This window comes from Wolffia australiana, chromosome 6 (assembly GCF_029677425.1).
Source record: "Wolffia australiana isolate 7733 chromosome 6, ASM2967742v1".
NCBI lineage: Eukaryota > Viridiplantae > Streptophyta > Magnoliopsida > Alismatales > Araceae > Wolffia > Wolffia australiana.
Genome location: NC_135840.1, coordinates 1,309,780 through 1,331,999, shown reverse-complemented (window position 1 = coordinate 1,331,999; position 22,220 = coordinate 1,309,780). Strand labels below are relative to the sequence as shown.

The following is a 22,220-nucleotide window of genomic DNA, read 5'->3' as shown; positions in this document are numbered from 1 at the left end:
AGTTGAGCATTAAAAAAATGAAAATCCCTGTTCTGATATCTGATCTGTGAGTTTAATCCCTGAATAATGAATGTTATTATTTCGATCTCTAATCTAATCATCTGGTAAATGAATTACATTATCATTTATAATTTGAACATCTGGAAAACAATTTGTGCTACATTGTGAAACTGATCATCTTAAAACGAACTGCACCATTCCAGTTTGAATCCAAGCGTATTACAAACAAATTTTGCCAAAAAATTTAATTCTGATCCTATGACAAACAAAGTCTAGCATTCCACTTTCAAATATGATTTTTCAGTTCCAGATCTCATACTCAATATTCAAAATCATATCCTTATTATCTTAATAATCACAATGCAAAGCTTGCGTAGGAAATAATAAGATAGAACTTCATATGAACCACCATGGAAATCTACATTATTATATATGGTCATCTCTGTGAACTAGATGTTGCATCCGCTAAACATCAATGATCTGAATCTGCTAACTCAAATTTATGTGGGGCCGTGGAGCTAACAAAACTGCATGTACCAGCCAATAATCAGTTATTTTTAGTGTATTAGTTATGTGTTAAATATTCAAATAGAATATCAAAGTAAAAAGTACATCACGAAAATACTTATTCACGTACTTGATTATTGAATCTTTTGAATCTAATATTAACATAGAATATCAAGGTAAAATTACATCACGAAAATACTTTTTTACACATTTACACAGATAACTTGGAAAATACTAAGGTACATTGAATCATTGTCTGAAATTATAGAGTAGAGTACCATTATCATTGCTGTGAATTACATTCTGCGTTGAGACTGATCTGAGGCAAGGAAGAACAAAAATCCCTTAGAAACAAGGACTCCACTAGAGGTCAGAAATAAATAGCTAATTTTGATATGGATATTCTACTTCTGAAGATAAGGAGCATCATAATATCTAGATAAGGAATCCATTGGAGATGAGAAAGTAGGAAGACTGCAGTTCTTTCACAATTGCAGAGGCCTCAGTTGTGGAGGTGAGGTGATATTGATTATGAAGATCAAATGAATCAACATAGAATTGTATCATATCTGAGAGCCACAGATGCCATTCAGGCTCAGGGACTCTGATGAATACCAAGCATAAGTAACAAAAGCCTACATTTACAGGTATGAATAGTTTGGGGGCCAAAATATAATTTAGGTAGCTGGTTAGTGAGGATCCAGAAAGAATACCACTTAGCAGGGCGTACAATATTTGGTTTCCAAACGGGGATAAGAGGTACTATGTTACATTCTCAGTGATTGACAATTTAAGCTAGAGTATTTCATGGATCGCTATTACCTTATAATCTGGGGAAGGAGGGGGGTTGAGTAAGTATTTGACTACTTAATGAATATTAATATGATATAAATACTCTAGCTTAAAAAGTGATATGATGGGATCAATGATGTGTGAATTTTGAATCTATTTGGTGGCCCAACTTATCCCAAGATTAAAATATTTTCATCTTTACTATAACATAATATTAGAATTATATGTACTCTTAAAATTAGGATCACATGGTCCCTTCATTGTGAAATATATTCCATGTAAATAAACACAATTACAAATAAATAGATCTTCATGTATCATATAATTTAGCTTGATTGTGTTGTATCTTTTGTCAAAAAAAATTATGTGTGATAGAGGAATCATAATTAGAAAAAATTATAAATATTATAATAATTATTTTTGAAGAAGACTGGATAAAATTTTAATTTTTTGCAGTAAATTACCTGAAATTGGGTGGCAATATGATGATTTAGATGACATTACATATTTATCAGTTATGGGAATATATTTACTGAAGTGTATTCATAATCAAGTCATCACCAAAATAAATTATACCTTTTAGGAGATAAAATCGGATATGTAAATTTAAGGCTCACAAAATGTCATATTAAAATAATTAGAACTGATATTTAGCTATATCTTGCGTTGGTTATCATTGTAAAATGATATTTGGTATGGTTTGTTTAATGTATAGTTACAACTTTTGAATTAAAGTGACAACCAATAATACAATATTAAATGTCTTGATTACACAACACTATAAACTTAAACCCAATTATGTAGGCTTTAAAGAGATTGATTATAGATAACTGAGGAAAGAAGAAAACTTGTGTTGACTAGGGTTCTACGGAAGATAGAGAGCTCCATGCAATGAGTTTGGAAGAGAGATTGGGAAGGCTTATGGATAGAGTTTTGATTTTGTTTAAAGATAGTGTTTGGAAGAGACTCTCCTGATAAATAGCAGTAGTGAAAAAATAGATGATATAATGGACCACATTATAGTTATTTAACTATAAATTGTATTAACAGATTCATAAATTTTATATATTTTTCAATATGCTTTAAATTATCATTATTTATATGCCTCATCTCATTTTCATGTAGATAGTAATTAATATATATCCTAAATTTTTTGATACATATTTTTTTATTAGATATACTCATAAGGAAAATATTATTGTTCTAAAAGGTTTTAAATCTATTTTCATTTGAATGATATTTTATGAATCTGAAATCACAGTGTTCTATAGTTTTGAAGAAACATAAAATGGTTTATGGGTAAAACATTTATGGACTGGCATGCAACCATTCAAACACTTAGGGTTATGATGTGTTTAATTAGGCTTAGGAGTAATCCCACATAAGATCTCATAGCTGAGTCTGGCCTTACAGGCTGATGTTTGTAAATTTTAAGACTAATAGTATTTTTTTGTTTTGTTTGGGGAATGTTCACAATAAATATAAATAATATCGAATGACCACTTGCAATGCCAAAATAAGTCTCAAATGCCCACGAAAAAAATCTAAGGCCTCTTTTGTTTCAGTGATTCTTATAATGTTCTACTTCCCTTATTTGAGTTCGAATTTATCAAGAAATCTAGTGACTTTTAAAAACAAATTATTCTCTCTTTCATAACAAGTAAGCTATTGAGACACAAAGTTACCATCTAAGGTTCCCTCCCTCATAATACTTCCTCTCCAAGTGATAGCTCTAAAAATAACCTTTTATTAAATGTTACTTGAGTTTCTTATATAATAGCATCAAATCATATTACTAATTATGTAATATTATGACTTGTTTAATTGGTTTTTTCTACATAAATAGTAGACATTATTTATGCTTAAAAATTTATAAACATAAATTACCTGTTGAGCCCTAATACATTGAATTCATTAGTCAATGAGAGTAACCCCACTTGATTCTCTTGAATCAGGTAGCTATTCTTCCTATTTAGATATTTATTAAAATAGAATATCTAGATAAAAAATAAATTATGCATGTAAATGGAAGATAATCAGAAGCCTTTGCCATTATATGTATTAGAATGGGTGGCCCAATTTTTGAGAAGGCTAAAGAGCTCAACTTAACCCAGTTTAGAGGTAATGACAAAAGAGGCGTGATTTATGGTATTCATTCCATAATTTGAATTTGGATCAAGGCTATATTTGAAGTTATGATTGCCCTAGTCCCATGAGATTACATTCAAGGGCTGAAACAATATGGCTCCTCTATTAAAATTTCCCTCCCTCCACTTTGTGATCCGTACAGAAAATGGGTTCGCATACATTTTTGGCAGCCTTAGCGCATACAATGGATATTCATCACAGGGATGGTAAAGAATTTCAGTTCCTTGGTAAAGGCCTATAAAAGCTTTAGATATCATCTCCCTTGCATAAAACATGATCCCACGAGTATCATCTATATGAAGTACATGCCTTGCTTTTATGGAGTAGATTGACTCAGATTACATAGTTCTTAACATCAAAACCATGACGATGTCAAAGTTTCAATGGTCCCAAGATCGATATGCTTTCAATTTTATAAATTTAAATTTAAATTCCTTAATATTTATAATAATATATAGTAGAATTTTAGAATATTAATTATATATATTAGCTAACAGATCATAGGATTATGAATGTAGTTCATGCATATTTCATAATAATTATGGAATATAATTTATCACATAAAAAATTGTTAATGAATTTTAACAATCAAATAAAAATATATGTGAGTATTTCTAGTTTCTTTATATTTACTAATAAAGTTTGATAAGTCATGTTTCCATAATAAGAATATTAATGTTTTCCCCAATTTTCTATTACACTTTATTTTTTCCGGTACTTTTTTATACTTTCTATGAGGGAATAAAAAGTAAAACTCCACCCTTAATCATTAAAGATAATATTTAACATAATCCCTGGTGATAAGATAACGGAATTTTCCAAAAAGTTAAATTTGAAACGAGGATTTTTTATGAAAGCATATAAATATTTTTATATTTTTATGGCAGTAAGGTAGAAGATAAAACAAAAAAGGCTAATGAAGATTAAATCAACCTTATTCCCTTGGATGGAATTATTGCAGATAGTTTTCCTCTATTTCTCTAAAAAACTATAATATTATTATAAATGTATTCATAAAGTCTAACGCATATTTATTTTCATAAATTTTCATATTTTTATCTCCCTCACAGTTCCCTAATTTGGGTGGATAATGTAAATCTCTTAAAAGATTCAAGTTCTTTGCCTTGTCACTTTCTTGATATCGTCTAATTGTGGGCCATGACTAGTGATGGTGTTTGTACATTCATAGTACTTGTGGTAAAGGGGAAGAAATTTCAGATGTGGATGATGTACATAAATGGCATTAAGATAAAAACATGAATTACACTTTTTCTGAGAGATTGGTTTAGATATTTATTGCTTATATTCATAAATATGGCCTCAATGAATGCCAAACCACATCCCACTCATGTTCAATAATGTCTAACTGGTCAAATATCCAGTAGATTATTTATAATTATCACAGATGATGAAGTATTTTGGAAATTGAAGGAACTCATAAGGTCTCTATAAAGTAACATCAAATTCTTGAAAATAACTTCAATTTAAAAAAGTATACAAGAATCCTAATAAATGATGACTAGCCTCATATATAATCACCATGTTTTTCCTACCATATACTGTAAATAAATGCACATTCAAATTCGTATGTCATTATATTTTTTATTGAGTAATGCATATAGAGCCTGTAATCATTAATACATTATTGCTTTATGTTCGAAATATTAGCAAGTTACATATAATGAAATAACATTATGAAAATTATAAGCTTAACACTTAAATATTCATAATTCATTAAAGCTGTAGAAATAATTTTCCCAAATTTATTTCTGTAAATTTTCACAATTACCACATTAATGTGTTTCTATGCTACTATTTTAAAAAAATGTAACTTGACCTATATTAAAGCCCAACAAATTACGGAAACTAAATCATATAATTTAGCCACCTTTATAAATAAATGGTTGTAGTATAAATCATGAATGATACCATCTAGAAATGATTCTAGATTAGTATCCTTTTGCCTCCATGTTTCATCCATATAAAAAATCATTTCTAATACTTGATATGTAGGTCTTCTGCTGAACTTTTGTTGCTTTTCATTGTTAAATGATCTGATTCCAAAAGTGGTAACACTGATAAACCAGAAAAGAGGATATAAGTCATTGTTAAGTCCTGGAGTAAACAACAATTTTTATAATTTTCCATAATAAATACACACCTTATCAAGGGTGGAACCACAGAGATAGAAATCAATTACGTGATTTTCCATGGGATTATTTACATATATTTTTGATAGACAAGAAGAAAAATGAAGTGAGAGAGAATAAACAGCTTTTTTAAAAATCAAATGAGTGAAGAAAGACCTAAAAGATGCACAGAATAATCTTGAATATTTTCTTGGAAACTTTTTAAATAATATGTCACTGAATAACTACCTAAAATTATGGCGGTTCTTGCTAGAGAGAACCCCGACTTGGCATGGTGGCATTGGAAAGTGCATCGTAGCTCTCCGGTTTTCAGGTTGAATAAAAATGCAATAACTTTATCTCTAGAATGATTTTATTAGCATCATTTTTAGCATTGGAAAGTCCTAGGTCTTTGCTATCACAATCAATAATGACCATGTCAGAAAATTTGAGTGTGAAAAGTGGGAACCTTTGAGAATGCACAACCCTATTGAGCCAATGATGCACACTTCTTTAGTTTCCTCCAAATCGATGGTCTCCTTCCCTTGTTCACGCAACCAGACACTCAAAGAGAGTGGATCCAAGAAAAACTGCTGCATTAAAAGCTGCCAAAATAGAGTTTGGGACATAAATTCAAGAATTACAATGACCAAGATTATAAATACAAATAGGGATCCTAGATTCTCAACATGAGAAACCTATAATATATGTCCAGGATTTGGTAATCTTGCCAATCAATTTTGTGCCCCCCTTATAGGAAAGAAACATCAACCACTCACTTGAATTTATCCTTAAAAATTACCCCCTTTGATTGGGATTAAGCTTATTTTGGGATCCAGACTGGGCATGCTCTATAGTAGGCTTAATAGAGCCTTGATTCCCTCTCTCCTCCATCATTGATATAATACCAATGTTCTACTTACCTAAGTCATGTAACACAATGAAACTCTGAGAAAACCACTTTACTCAAGAGAATCAAGTTGAGTTAGTTCATTAATAATTAAATCCCATTATATAGAACCAATTAAAAAAGGAAAATTAATTTCATTTTCAATATAAATAAGTGATAATTTGTGTCCACATCCTGGATAGAAATAGTAGAATAAATCATAAAAATACTAATTTATTACTACATAATCGTATGTCATCAAATGCCCCCAACCTATTTGATTGCTAGTTTCTTAGAAATGCCCCTTAGTTCTACTTGAGCATAAATATTATTCTCGCACACAAATAGAAGTATTATAATTTATCCAAATTTTAAAATATGGATTAGTGATGGAGACCATCTAGCTTTGAAGACCCAGTCTCAACCAGCTCGAGGAGCAAAAGCTGGTGTGAAAGAACCGACCTTCAAATATTCGGCCTTCTCAACAGGTCCCTAGAGGTTGATGTTATCTTCGTTCACACTTTTGTGGCTTGTCTTTTCATTTGTGGGCCTTCTATATGGGCCAAGGTGTGTTTGTGTGTGTGAGGCCGCATGTTGGGCTCGCCTCTCCATCTTCTCTTAAAGGGGGGCCATAGGTATCCCTATGTTCGTTTGGGGGAGGGGGGGGGGGTGGGTTTATCTTTCTCACCAGTTAGAAAAGAAAATTTATTAATAAAGAACATCTAAGAAAAGAAAATATGTTTTTTTTATTTAGTATCTTCTGGTTTTGCCCCTTTTTTCCCGTTTGTCGTCTCGACAGGGAAATCCTAACATGGCCGCTACCGCCGCCACTAACACCCAATTGCCAAAAGCCGCTTTCATGTGCCAGAGCACATGTCGTCATTGCCGCCGTCGGAAGCCCTAACCATTGTCCCCGGTTTGCTTTGGAGATATCACGCTCTACCAAACTGAGCACCGCCGAAAATCACTATCGCCGCCTCAAGTTATGCAACGACCAGTGCACCACCACCTCTGATCTGCACATCGCCACCACCAAAACCACTGCCATTGAGGAGGTACCAATCGCTGCCCCCAGAAGGTGTGGCCATGTGCATGTGTTTTCCCTTCTTGTCACCGCGATTGAACCCCAGACCGCTACCGCTGCCAAGGATCTGCCATTGCCCATCGCAACACTGATCATGTTAGAGCCGCTTGCCAAAATAATGTTCTACTCGCACCACTGGATCCAGCCACCTCACCATCAGACTGTATGATAACACCCCACATTCGGTACTTATTTCAAGAAATTAATACAATTTTATGCACTGAAAGAGTTTAAAATGGAGTTGTTATCATATTATATGTGATAATTAATTTTTCCAAGTGAATTCTGATTTTTCCCTAATTTTCTGTTAATTATATGAATTTTGAGCTTGAAATAATTATTTTTAAATGAAAATGTCAGGTTTAAAATTTAATTTTGAGCTTAATTAGTGAGGGGATGAATTACTGAATTTTCTAGAATTTTCTAGGATTTTTAAGGATTTTATTGGATTTTTCTGGGATTTATTTGAGGAAGAAACGAATTTTTTAAGAGGAAAAGGAGTGTTAAAGTAATTTTCAAACTTCGAGGGGCTTTTCGTAAATACGTGTTGCAGTTATACCCCTAATAACAGCTCTCGGTCATTTCGGCAGGGGCATAGATATAATTATGTAAAAGTTGTAGGGATTTAATTGAAAATTGTCATTGTATTTTTATAATTTCAGGAAAAATCAGAGGAGAGAGAATGTGGAAGGGACATGTACACAATTACTTCTGGGCGGCGTCAGGCGGCAATTTCCCATTTTTAAAATGGACGTTAACGCAAAACCACCAGAGAGGTTTACGGGCATTCGACGTGGCCTCATCTCGGCCGTCGGATGAGAATCCGATGACGTTTGATGAGGGGGCCACTGAGAGGTAAGTTCACCCCCCCATGCAGCGCATACAACGCGCACAAACGGGCGGTGACATGGCGTCGTTTTACTCGTCCGTGATGTGAAGAATGCACGTTTAGATGCGTGTTATAAGTACAACTCACTTTTTTTAATCTTTTCTTTTGGATTTTATTTTTGCAAGGGGGTACCTGGCGCTCGTAAAATCAACCTGAAGAAAGCTAGCCAATCTTAACACGACACATCATTTCGTGTGTAAAACAAAAATCAATCAATAAATGGATTTAAATCCAATGGCTAAAATTGGTTTAAATTCATTTATTCATAACTTTTGATCCTGAAGTCCGATTGCGATGATTGTTTTATGCATTTGTTCTTCTTGATCTCCTCTTTCTATCTATTGGTTAGATCATTCAGATCAAGCCTACATTGATAGATAAAAGTTAATTACAAAATAGGGGTAAAATGGTAATTTTATCATGTAACCTAAGTAGAAAAGCTGAATTTCGAGAGAAGCTCATTCTGGATGGTGCTCTATCACAGCTGCAACACAGAGAGGAGCTCCAGCTTGGATCAACCTATTTGGTACCTTTTCCTTTGTATTTGAACTTTTAGTGTATTTTGGATGATGTTTTAGTTAAATTTCTTATTTGTTCTTCTTGATCTTGGTCTGAAATTCTAAATCGCTAACCTTGAGCCAAATGTACAAGCACTTACTGAGATTGAGAGGAGAGATTGAGAGATTTACCTAGCTATTCCAAGTGCACATTAAAAAAAACTATAAAAAACTTCAATTTCTTGGAGATTAAATTTCCCCTTTGTATTACTAATAGTGTAGTTATTTCTGAATTATCAAACCTACAAAACCAACCAAACCAAATCAAAATTTCCCACTCAACCTCTTTAATTAACCCCTTTGACCCTTCTCTTTGGATCAAAGAAGCCAACCTAGAGCCCCTTATTTCTTCTATTCCTCTCATCTCTTCTACCTACCTTTCTAAATTCCTCATCTAATTAGGGTAATTTGATCTCTGTTGAAGATTAAATTAACCCCAATTAGGTTCAAATTATTCAGGAAGATCATCGATTGGATTCTTTACTAGCTTCCCTTGGACGATACTCATACTTATCACTACACATCTTAAGTAGGGTTTTTATAAATTTTATTGTATAAGCTAAAATAAACAATGACAAGGGTTTAAAATTTTATAAAATTCATCCCTATTTTTGTCTTATCACTGTCGGGCACCCATCACCATCGTTTTCCCGATTGCCAGAAATCATTGTCGTCACTATTATTGCACCGACGTTGCCACTGCAGTCATGCCACCATCGCCGCCATCGCACCGCCCCCATCATCGTTGGACCGTTGCTGCCTCGTCAATGACCAGACTGCTGCAGCCACGTGCCCCCATGCCACCTGCCCATTCGGCATTGCACGATTAGTTCATGCACCCGTCAAGTGGTATTCGCTGATCCCGCACGCCCGCTCTCCACCATTGTGCCACCCTGCACAACGGCGCCAACTTTGACGGGGTGCACGCCGAGCACACGTCACTATCGTCATGACAAATCGGGTTTTGGCCCGCAGTTATGTTCACAATTGCATCTTTGCACGTTCTTTTTTTTCATTAGTACCTCTGGATTGTGTCTCCAAAACCAGGTTTAGGATAGAGATAGATAGGATTATTGTTCTGAGAGGTAGGATCTCTGAAGTTACTTTCCTGATAGGACTCATCGAGGGTGCATGCACTAGCGGCAGAAGTCGTGCTCACATCGTCCACCTTCAACTTGACACTCAAGTCATTGGGAGCCTAGTGGTAATTCTCGGTCCCTCGCACCGTGACTTACTGGTCATTAATGAATGTTGATGTCAGGTTTGTGCTTCTCATTTTGTTTTCTCATTGCATTTTGCATTTGTATTCCAGCATATTCACCCGCCTAATTGATGCTGGAACGATCATTACCCTTTGTTATGCATCAATTAGGCCTTGCTGACATAGAAATTTGGTAGGATGATAGATAAATGTTGAGTCTCCAGATACATAATAACTATTGGGACATGTGGGATTATTTTCAAACATTAACACTCTATCATAATATTTGTTTACAATATCCATTCCTTAGTCCCGTTTTCATCCACTTCACATTCAGATAGAAATTAAATAAATAATTCAACAAGGGAGTCAATTAACTAGTTTTTACATAAAAAATATAAGGTGATATTTACATAGTCATTAGCGCCTTTAGCCATGACATACATTATTTTTTTCAGGCTTCCATAAAAAATAAATAATATCAAATATTAGGTTTTTATCATTAATTCATCCCTGATATTGAAAGCTTGTAGATGTACTGTGGATTGAAAAACCTTCTCGATGTTATTTATATTCATCATTGCAATATTTACTTTGAGAAATTTTATTTTAGAGCACTAATTTATTCAAAGTAAGTGCAAATATTTCCTCAATTTAAGATTTTATGTCAAGAACATTCATTCTAAATACCTTAAGGATTCAGCACATCACCATAATATTCAATTGTTGCGTTGATAAGGAAGAAGAGATAAATTCCTAGAAAACTTTGCTAAATCAAAATTTTAACATGAATGTGAGTTTATTTCAATCATGTTCCTCTAGTGGACCTATGTTGTTAGCAGCACCATCAGCACTGAGTTTGAGCTAGAAGGGGGCACACTTACCATTTATGTATAATCCCTCATCCACTTGATCCACCTAAGATCACTTAGGCTACAGTCAAATATCAAACCCAAATTAATCATCTTAATTGGTATCAATGATTTTGGGAAATCATATGAGAACAAATTCTCTGATATTCCACTGCCTTGGTCAAGGACTTACCCCATCATCTTCCTCGAGCTGTCTACTACCGAGAGCATAGGATCTCATTTTAACCACTCAATCATCTTTGTGAACTTCTTGCTACACCATAGCTAAGATTGTTTGGAATTTCAAGAATATGAACTCATATTTGAATGACGAAGTACCACCATCTATCCACAAGATGTCTTTGGTGTTTCATGTCTATGGAGAACCTACACTTCCATGACATGAATCAACCTGATTGACAACTAGATATAATACCTTAAACAGCACCCACTATCTATCATTAGTGTCTCCCCACTACTGGATACAAGATTTTTTCATATTCTATTAGATAATGGTATTATGTCCATATATTTTGTTGTCTATCTCGAGTGTCCTTCTAATAAGAACATTAAGAACACATTTTTAAAGAACATTGATCTCTTTATGATGATTGCATCCCGATTCATTCAGTTATTGCATTTATTCATCAACTTTGCTATTAACATTACATAAGAATAATAATGAATAAGCTTTATTTCAACAAACATAAGCAATACGTGGTAGTGTGGTTTCCTTGAAGGCCAAAAAATATACAAAAATTTAAGCATATATTATTATGCCCAATAAACCTCTTACATGTGATCCTCTAGGCCCATCTACCACTCTATTTTATAGCTATAGAGATCTAGTAACCTGTTATTGGCTAACCTTAACCAATTAACAATACCTAAATGTCACACGGTCAAATCCCAAGCTAGGAACCATGCTTGGATTGAGCACGTGCCAGCCTCAATGCTTGAATAGAAACATTGGACAGCCTCTCCTTGTGCAACGAAAAGCTCATGCAACAACTTTAGATTGCTTGGTCCCATACATGAATTGGGTCATTGCATCATAAAGGAACAATATTACATTGTAATTTTAGCCATTACTTGGGGCAAGATCAGGGATGATATCGAAGTGACGAGATGAGGCGCACACATGCCTGAGTAGTAGCGCTCCTGCGCCGTGAGGCCCGCAGCCCCGCGCACACGCCTTATCAGCACCGCTTCTACACGCATGCTCTGGGGACGGGCACTATGCGCCCATGGGTCATGGCTCTTTGTGCACTCGCAGTCCATTCCCAGCCTTGATGCTCCACACGCCACCAACTCCTGTGCTGACACCGTCACATGGGGTCTGTAGTGGCGCCACCATGCTTGGCACCCAAAACCTTGCCGCCACGCGCTGCAGCACTACCCTCAGGGTGCCACGCGCTCATAGTGGTCTCGGTGCGCTTTGTGTCCCAATGGCTTAGTATCCTGGCGGGATGTATCTCGCCCCGCGCCCCGCACATGCAGCACACGCGACGCTTAATGCCAGTGCTCGCACAGCTCCTATGCCTCTATTGTCCAGCTTGTGCGTCCCATGTGCGTGCGGCACTTGGCGCATGCGCATGTAGGCTCTTGGAAGCCTGAATGCTCAACGTGCACGCGACTTGCCCTGATCCGCCGTGTTTGCACACCGACAAGCACGAGCACTTAACAAGCATTGGCCTAAAAGATCAAGGTCAGGTGTCACCACCCATGATGTGTGTGGTGTTCACGCTTAAGGACTCGATCCCCTATTTTGAGTTCAAGTAAATGGGCATGTCCTCACATTTAGCACGCATGCCTTTGTGTAGGAATGCTGCCTAATTTGGGGCCTCACACTAACATATAGATCAAAGGGTCAAATTAAACCACTTGATATAATATGTTGATGGTCCTTGGGGTGCCAAGTAATACCTCGTACTCTAGAAAGTAAAAAGGAGAATGGCAACTCTCTCGTTGGTTACCATGTATGTGTAGTTCTTCCTTTGCTTGAGATTCCCAAATGATAGGTATGGTAAGTCATAAAACTCTGATCAGTTAAATGTTAAGAAATAACTTGATGGCGCGGCCCCGGACACGCCATCAAATTCGTCACCATCAGCACCTGCCCCGGCGCCGAGCTCGTCTCCGGAGACGTCACCACCACCCTTGACAACGCGGGCCGTCCGCACTCAGCCCGCCCGGCAAGCCAGGGCGTCAGTACGTACACCCGGATTTAAGTATTCCGGGTAATGGATGTCGCATCGTTTTCATTTCGTAATTGTTTTACTCGCCGTTTTGCCTTGAGTCGTCGTCGTTCATCGTTTTGCATTACCGTAAGGTCGCTTGTAAGGAGGGAGGTTCATCCTATAAGGACCTCCCCCCCGTCCCTTGCTATCGCCCTTGACTCCGAGTCGTTTTGTCCCCAAGAAGTCCAAGGTTTAATGCTTTAGTTTTTCATTTTATAGCTCATTTTGTGTTAATGGGCCAACCCACCTCTTCCCCTATATAAGGGAAGCTGGGTTGCCATAAAGAAGGATCGATGTTGTTATTTTTGAGAAAAGAGTCTTTCCCCCCGTCGGGTTGAAAATTTCTGCTTGTTCTCTCCTGAGGGAGGATTAGGGTTTCCTGGACGGAAGAACCACCGGTGAAGGATCCAAGAGCTGAAGGAGAGGCGGAGGACCCAGGCAAGGAGAATCGTCGGCCCGGCCGTGGGTGCTGCAGTCGACACGCTCTGACCGTGCGCGTGTTCTCCCACGCCGCACGCGCGCGCGGCCGCGCGCCACGAGAACGCGATCAACCCCTCTGCGGGACGCTGAAATGCGGCCCCCCCGGTCGTTGCTTTCTTTTCCCTCGGCGTGACCCTACGCTGTTCCTGGCCGACGCCGAATCCTCGTGACCGCTCGTCACCGCGGAAACGCCTCGACGTGGAGTTGCACCACTCCGATCCATCGCCTCGACTCCAGACTTTGCCGCGACGGGATTACCAGCCGAATTCTGGGCGCCTCCTCCATTTGTAGGGACCTCGACTGCACCCACGCTGCACGTGGAGTTGACTTTCCTGGGCCATGCAAGTGACCGCACCGCGCGCGCCTGTTGCACGACATACGGTACAACCAGGCGCTCTCTACTCCCCGGGCGTGAGACGCGCCTGGCAAGTGGGCACCCGTTGCGCAAGGCGCACCGCACTCCTTTGCCCGACGCCGAGACGATAGACGGCCCCCTCCGCACGCGCCCTTCCGCTCGACGGAATTGCCCGGCGTCGCTCGCCCCTGATCGTGAGTCTCCACTGTCAGTTGAACACTCGGAACACCCGGCGTCCTGACCCCTCGTCCGACGCCGACAGACCTTCGTGCCCGCCGGGTTGTCAGTTGATACCCGCGTGCGCCTGGTGGCCTCACAGCTACGCTTACCTGCACCGCGAAGGACGACGCCGTGCTACTGACTGCGCTGCCGACCCGAGACCCGACCGGTTGCACTCCTCCTGCACCGTGCCGTGCGCCGGCTCCCACCGCGGTCGCGCCACGAGGCTACCCGCGTTCGGGCGACCGCACCCGTCCTCGTCCTGCCGTGCCCGTGCTGGATCAACCTCGCGCTTGCCACTCGCATCGGCGTCGCGGGTCCTCGGCTGGACCATCTCCTGTTGACTACCTGGTACGCCCACCAACCCGCCCCCCGTCTCTTATTTGTTTCAGTATACTGTCATTGCCTCCTCCGCTCTCGGGTTAGTTGTAGGTGAGCGATACAGGACGTGTTGAGCGTCCCTCCCGGTTCTGGTACGTGTTGGCCCGCCCGACGCGTGCGGGTAACCTTTGGTGGGAAGTCCCCGTCCGGTGACTTAGCAACCTCGTCCCTCCGGACGAGGGTCGGAAGGTCCCCTCCCGTCTCCGGGCGACCCCGTCGATCCCGGTCGTCGGCTCCACCTGGTTCATCGGCAGCTGCGAGTACGAACCCTCGGTGACGGCTGGACGATGTCACGGACGTTGTCCTGCATCATAACTGAACAACACGTTCTTTGATAATTAAGATACCCTAGATAGGGATTAAAGTGCATGATTTTGGTTGATACCAACACCTCTTATGTCAAGGATAAATGATTCAATACTGACCACATAATCATCTAAATGAACTTGTTGCTGCATCCAAGCTAAGATTGTTTAAAGATTTAATGATTATGTCAAAATTTTAAAAAACCATCCAATGATAAGATGTTTTTGGTTTTGTATATTCAAATACCATTTATACAACTGTAACATGAGTTAACATGATTGACGTTTAGATATACTCTATTTTAGTTACTAATACTTACAAATTTAGCAAACTACTTTTGTAAAGAGCAAAAATCTTTCTACCCTTGATGCCTCCATACTAATGGCTAGGGGATATGTCATACTTATTATATGAGTTGGACAAGACACTATTATTATATCCAGATATTTTTTATGTCCTTCAACAATATCTGTTGAATACAAATATTTAGAACACCTGTTTAGAGATTGGTGATCAGCGTATTATGATATATCATGATTCAGTTAGTCATGATACATAATTAAGGATTTAATTATTAATATCAAGCAAGAATAATAATCAATACTAATTTATTTAAATTAAAATAAATGAGATATAATAATTTGATTGGCATGTAGGCCACATGAATCCAGCAGCACTAGTTTTCAAATTACCAATGTAACATCTTGTTAATACCTTCATGTAAAACCAAAGATTTTTTCAAAGCCTCCTTCTTTGGCTATCTTTGAAACCCTCTATGGCCTTGTCCATTCTACATGGATCTTCCATAGTATTCTTTTTCTCAAGTTTAGTTGGATATCGTGGGGCAAGTAATGTTTAAACCACCTTTCCTAATTGGTTAGCATAACCTCTCCTATGATGTCCAATAGTGTCGACCTTGAGAGTTCAGGTTTCCATGCTACAATAAGCAAACACAGCTAGGTTTCATTTTACAATTCAGATGATGGAAGAGTATCCTGAAGCCCAAGCCCAAGCCCGAGTTCATGAGCAGCCACACACTAGAGCCCGAGCTGACGGGAAGAACCCAGACTTCATGTATCATGCTTGATAATGGGTCTCATTGGTTTTTTTTCTTTTATGTGAGTTTGTTTTATGGATTTTGGCAGGACCCCCGTGTTTTGGACTCTCCACATTTTTTTCGTGTTTTAGGATGGATTTGGGCCGTCAGGGGGATGTCCTTGCCACTTTGGACATTTCCCCCTAATTTGGCCTATTAGGGCAACCTTTCCTCCCTATATAAAGGAAGCTACGCCCCATGAGACTCTCCAAATTCCATTTTGAGAAATTTTAAATTTGAGTTGTCTCTTCTCCTTTGGGGTTCCTACCCTTCTCAATCTCCATGTAGAGTTACATTCTTACTTTTTAGTTGTTTTTTGCTGTGCTCTTGACACTCGCAGCCCGAAGTCGCGGTTGTCGTGCCTGAAGTCGTCGCCCGCTGCCGCCCAAGCCACATCCACCGCTGCTGCAGACTCTCCGACTCCTGCTGGTCCCTCTCGACCAGACGACTATCGATCCCTCTCTGCACCCAGGCCACCGCCGTCGCTGCCACGGTTTCCATCCACCCACTATTGATCCCTCTGTGCAGCCAATGACCTCCTCCACCCGCTAGTGCGCGTGCCAACCATTGCAGCCATCCTCTCCTGCGTGTGATCGTGTGCCGCCACTAATGTCGCCCAAGGCGACTGCTGCTAGCGCGCAGGCAGCCTACAGCCGCCCAGGTCGCAGCAGCCGTCATCCGCGGCCGCTGCCTGCCCTTGATTGCCGCCGCTCCCGGCCGCCAAGCACACCGCCTCCGCGTGCAATTGTCTGCGGCCACCACCCACATAGTCGTGCCACCGTGCGACCGTAACGGCCACCGCAGGTACTAGGCCTGTGGCTGTTCATCTTCTGCCACTGGCACCTGCCCAACTGGCCTCTTTAGGCCTCTCGTGGTCCGCCACTGTCGTGTGCCCATTCCTCTCCAGTGAGCGGATATAACTCGCCATGAGTATCCGGGCCTTGGCCCGCAGGTGACACATTCCCCCCCTTCCTAAGTATTATTACCTCTTTAGAGTAGTAGGTTTAACCACCGAATCAAGAGATAGGAATTTTCAATTTGGTGTAGGATTCAGATTGCTCTCGTTGACAGTCGTGGACGCTGGTGGACAGTAGCTGTCCCCCACCCCATCGGTCATTGAGTTGATTTAACGGGTCATTGGGAGCCTGTACGCACCCCAAGGCCCCTCATGTCGTCTACCGGATTCCTCGTCTTAGGTCAGCAGTTTTCCGATGTACGTTCTCGTTTATTTACTCTCCTCACATCATACATGTTGTTGCATCCCTGATTGTCCTCCCTCCCCTGTGGTGTAACACGAGTCGGTCAATCCCGGCACCCTTCGTGTTACATCATCAGATCAAAAATTCAAACCATGTGATAGAATTTCATGTAACCCCAAAACCCTGGCACGATAGAGGGTTTGGATTTGTGGCAACAATTAAACTTGTCATCGTCTGAGCCTGGATCTAGCGTAGGACTGAATTAGGGCATGGGCCTCTAAATGGGAGGCTCCCATTCATGGTTTTATTTTATAAAACTAATGTAAAAAACAGAATATGTAAACTCCCATACGGACTCTATAGCCAATCATCCACTTCAGAAATTTGATGTTGATTCATCATATGTTATATGAAATGACTCATTTGATATTTTCACCCACCGTATGATGTGTGGACAAATTCTATCATGCTATTAAAGTTGTGTTGATAAACACAAACTCATTATGATAATTAGACATCTGCAGTGTACCGTGTCTATGGTGGCAATGTACGTGAAATTTGTTAGTAGCACAAAATGAGTGTACTGCATGGAGCATGGATTAAGGAGATTCTGTGGAAGCAATGAGAGTAATCCTAAATGAATAGGATTAGTCTAATCCTGCGAGAATGTAATCATTTCATCCTTATCTTATTATCCCCATCACAAGACATGGTTGTTAAGTTTGTTTCAAAATAACTAGCTTAACGGTATGAAAACAGTCTAGAAGGCTTTATTAGATTTTTTGGAAATTAGGAAAGAAACTAAAGATAGAAAAAAGGAAATAACTTCTAAAATATTATCCAACACACCTTACTTAGGTTCCAATCAAAGCCATGAAGACAAAATCATTAAGTTAGAAGTTCTTTGGTAATACCTAGAAAATAAAGTTTACATCATATAATATTCTATTTAGTTTTATTACATTATGATAAGGCAAAATAGAAAACAATGAAATGTCCAACTCAGAATACATCCCCATGCTGTACACCAGTGTGTGTGGATTAACAAAACAATTGAATGCCAGAACTAATGTCCAGAGGGAATATTGGGAGGAGAAACAGAAAACAGAAGTGAGAGAGCTAGGCTGAATCAGCTATGCTCGCCCCAACAAAGAGGATCTCCGCCAACGGCCAATCACCTTCATTTCTTAATCATAATTTGTTCTTCTTGTCTCCCCATCTGCTGCTTTATTCCAACATCCAAAGAGTAAAGCAGTATAATAATTTGTATAATATTTTGAATGGCTCAGTGGGTCACACATGTGACGTCCCTTCTCTTTTCCTTCATTTGTTCATTCTTCATAAGATTCATCATAAGATTCTTATCTCATTACTTCGCACTAAATATTGTTGAATTATAATTAAATTTGTAATAACTTTATTATTTTTCCTAATATTTATGGGAATTGTAAGATAATTTAACTGCAGTATACTTTTATTTACTCATAAACGCATCGAGCCACAGTCTTTGATAAAATTGAGTTTCTAAACTACGTGTGATATATTAATCTGTTCAATTAAATGAAGAACTCTTTAACTTTACTCGGTTAATTTCTAAAGTTTCTGCAGTAATAAGGCACCTACCTAGCAATCAATACATACAAATATCCTGAGATTCCCTTAAATATCAGCAGCCAAAATTATAAAAGGAAGTTAGTGAAAAAAATAAAGGATCGCATTTGGAGTGATACCAAGAAGATCAAACATTAGATCTAAAATTAACCGATCTCCATGGTGATAAGTAAATGAGTTTTCTTTCAAGGATAAACGGTAAGCTTTATTCTTAACTTGGACTATTGATTTCCTATTGTTCAAAGGTGATATCAGTTATAGAAAGTAAGATAGAACAGTAGTCCCAGATCTGTAGTTTCGTTCACCTTCCTTGTATTAGAGTCAAACTGATGTTTTCTCTTGGAATCAAGCTAAAAATCTTGAAATCGAAGACTTATTTTGGCTGTTATGATGCATCAATATGATTTGTAAATATTTGAGGGAATATTTCAAAATAGTCAGCGCATGACACTGCAAAGAAATGTTTCCAAAACTAATGCATCAATGATCAAACGTCCAGTTGCATTAACGATGTTCTTTCCAGTTCATACACCTTTTAAATAAAACGGACCCGATTCTAAGTGTATTGAACGCAATCCACTCGCAATTCTAGATGTATTGAATGCAATCGACCCAGAATTGATGATCAAGAGAAATAATATCAATCCATACGATTTTTTTTTTCTTCTTGACTATGACCGCCACACTCCCACTAACAAGGCAGGAGTTCAGTTATTTCTACTCCCGGGAAGGATCAGTTAAATTGCTTGTTCCGTCAATATTAGTCATTTCCAATCTGCTGCCAGGAGAAGTTTCCTATGGCAAGCAACTCAAGAATAAGGAAGCGATGATGAGGAGCCAATCTTCCTGATATTGTTACTGGATCTCATCGTATATCAAATATGCTCCATGGATTTTGATTGATTCTTCGTATTCATTCGCTAGCCGATGAGATATGTGAGCAGGTGAAGTTCATTTCATCTCTCTTTCCAATAGATCCGTAAAGAGATTATTGCTTAGAAAAGCGATAATGATCATCAGATCTTCAGGATGATAGAATCTAAACTCCAGAAGCAGCAGACAAAAAAAGAAAAAAAGTTAGCCGAGGAAAGAATGATCTCGTATGGTTCAATGAACATGGATCGTGTCAGCAATCTACCCCCTACACAGAAGTCATCCATCCGGTAAGAACAAGCGAAATTACCATGGATTATGATTGTTTCTTTGCATTCATTTTCTAGCAGATGCAATCTGTGAGCAGGTGAAGTTCATCTCATCTCTCCTTCTAACAGATCCATATAGAGATTATTTCTTGGAAAAACGATGATCAATCAAAATCCTGATCATCAGATCTTCAGGATGATAGGATCTCAACTCCAGAAGACAAAAAAAGATAAAATTGAGTTAGCCAAGCAAAGGATGATCTTGGATGGTTCAATGAACATGGATCGTGTCAGCTACCTACCCTCTACACAGAAATCATCCACCGGGGAAAAATCAACGGAAGATACCTGATCAGTTCATCCTGCTTGATCCTCCACCAAGAACTGTAAAATCAAAGAGAATTAAAAGAGAATTGGTGAGTAAAAGAGAGCAGCAATCTCTGGCAATGGCAGAGGGAAGCGAGATCATCACCCAGAATTCACCCTCCTACAAGGAGAAACTCTTGATGTACTCCGGATCGCGCTTGGCGCGCTCCTGGAACTTGATGAACCAGCGGTCGAGGATGTCGGCAGTGACGACGAGGCGGTTGCCGTCGATCACGCAGAAGGACTGCATGAAGTTGAAGAGGTTCTCGCCGACGCGGAGGGCAAGGCGCTCCACTCTGGCAAGGGCGCCGGCGTCGGCGACGGCGGGGAGCGAGGCAAAGTCCTCGAGGCAGACACCAATGCGGGCAGACGGCGGGCCGGGGGAGGCGGCGAAGGCGGGATCGGGCCAGGGGAGGTGGAGCAGGGCAGAGGGGCGGCCGCCATGGACGGCGCCGCAGAAGATGTAGGGGTTGCCGTGGGCCTGGACGTAGACGGCGAGGGCCTTGCCGGCGGGGAGGGAGAGGGCGTTGAGGAGGAAGATGCAGACTTCCTTGACTTCCTGGTAGGCTTCGCCTGCAAATTGGGGGGTGGAAATTCATGGGTTTTGGAGAAACAAGCAAGGAGGGAAGGAGGGGGACATTGGGGGTGGAAATTCATGGGTTTTGGAGAAACAAGCAAGGAGGGGAGGAGGGGGGAAGAGGGGGGTGGAAATTCATGGGTTTTGGAGAAACAAGCAAGGAGGGAAGGAGGGGGACATTGGGGGGTGGAAATTCATGGGTTTTGGAGAAACAAGCAAGGAGGGAAGGAGGGGGACATTGGGGGGTGGAAATTCATGGGTTTCGGAGAAGCAATGAAGGAGGGAAGGAGGGGGAAATTGGGGAGTGGAAATTCATGGGTTTTGGAGAAGCAATGAAGGAGGGAATGAGGGCGAAATTGGGGGGTGGAAATTCATGGGTTTTGGAGAAGCAATGAAGGAGGGAATGAGGGCGAGATTGGGGGGTGGAAATTCATGGGTTTTGGAGAAGCAATGAAGGAGGGAATGAGGGCGAAATTGGGGGGTGGAAATTCATGGGTTTTGGAGAAGCAAGCAAGGAGGGCGGAAAATAGAGGGGAAAAAATCAAGGGTTTTGGAGAAGCAAGCATGGAGGGAAGGAGGGCGAAATAGAGGGGAAAAAATCATGGGCTTTGGAGAAGCAAGCATAGAGGGAAGGAGGGCGTAATAGAGGGGAAAAAATCATGGGTTTTGGAGAAGCAAGCATAGAGGGAAGGAGGGCGTAATGGAGGGGAAAAAATCATGGGTTTTGGAGAAGCAAGCATAGAGGGAAGGAGGGCGTAATAAAGGGGAAAAAATCATGGGTTTTGGAGAAGCAATGAAGATGGGAAGGGGGGAAAATTCATGGGTTTTGGAGAAGCAATGAAGGAGGGAAGGAGGGCGAAATTGGGGGAAAAAAGTATAAAGTTTCGGAGAAGCTAGGAAGGAGGGAAGGGGGAAGGAAGCTCACCGACGAAGGTGTTCATGTCGAGGACCCAGTGGAGGGGGTCGATCTGGGTGAAGGAGGACGCGTCCATGGGGAAGCTGCGGTCGGGGAAGACGACGCCGAACATCGCTCTGCAGCTGAAGATGGAGATGGCGATGGAGAAATGGCGAGGAGCGGGGAAGAAGACGAGGCTTGAAGAGGACGAGGGTTGGTCTGGGAACACTTGGCGGGGTCTCCGGCGCACAGGAAAACCCTCGGGGGCCTGCTCTCAGTACGCGGGGAGTCTGGAGAGAGACACCA

The 22,220-nt window shown here is 40.2% G+C and overlaps 1 protein-coding gene across 1 annotated transcript; it reads right to left on the bottom strand.

Annotated features, from left to right (window-relative positions):
- Positions 1 to 20,240: 20,240 nt before the first annotated feature.
- On the bottom strand, positions 20,241 to 22,220 carry LOC144704777 (hikeshi-like protein). The gene is made up of 3 exons (XM_078577302.1): positions 21,945 to 22,220; positions 20,549 to 21,015; positions 20,241 to 20,460 (listed from the first exon to the last, which is right to left on the bottom strand). Exons 1-2 carry the CDS (start codon positions 22,045 to 22,047, stop codon positions 20,564 to 20,566), a joined length of 555 nt encoding a protein of 184 aa, XP_078433428.1. The 5' UTR covers positions 22,048 to 22,220; the 3' UTR covers positions 20,241 to 20,460; positions 20,549 to 20,563.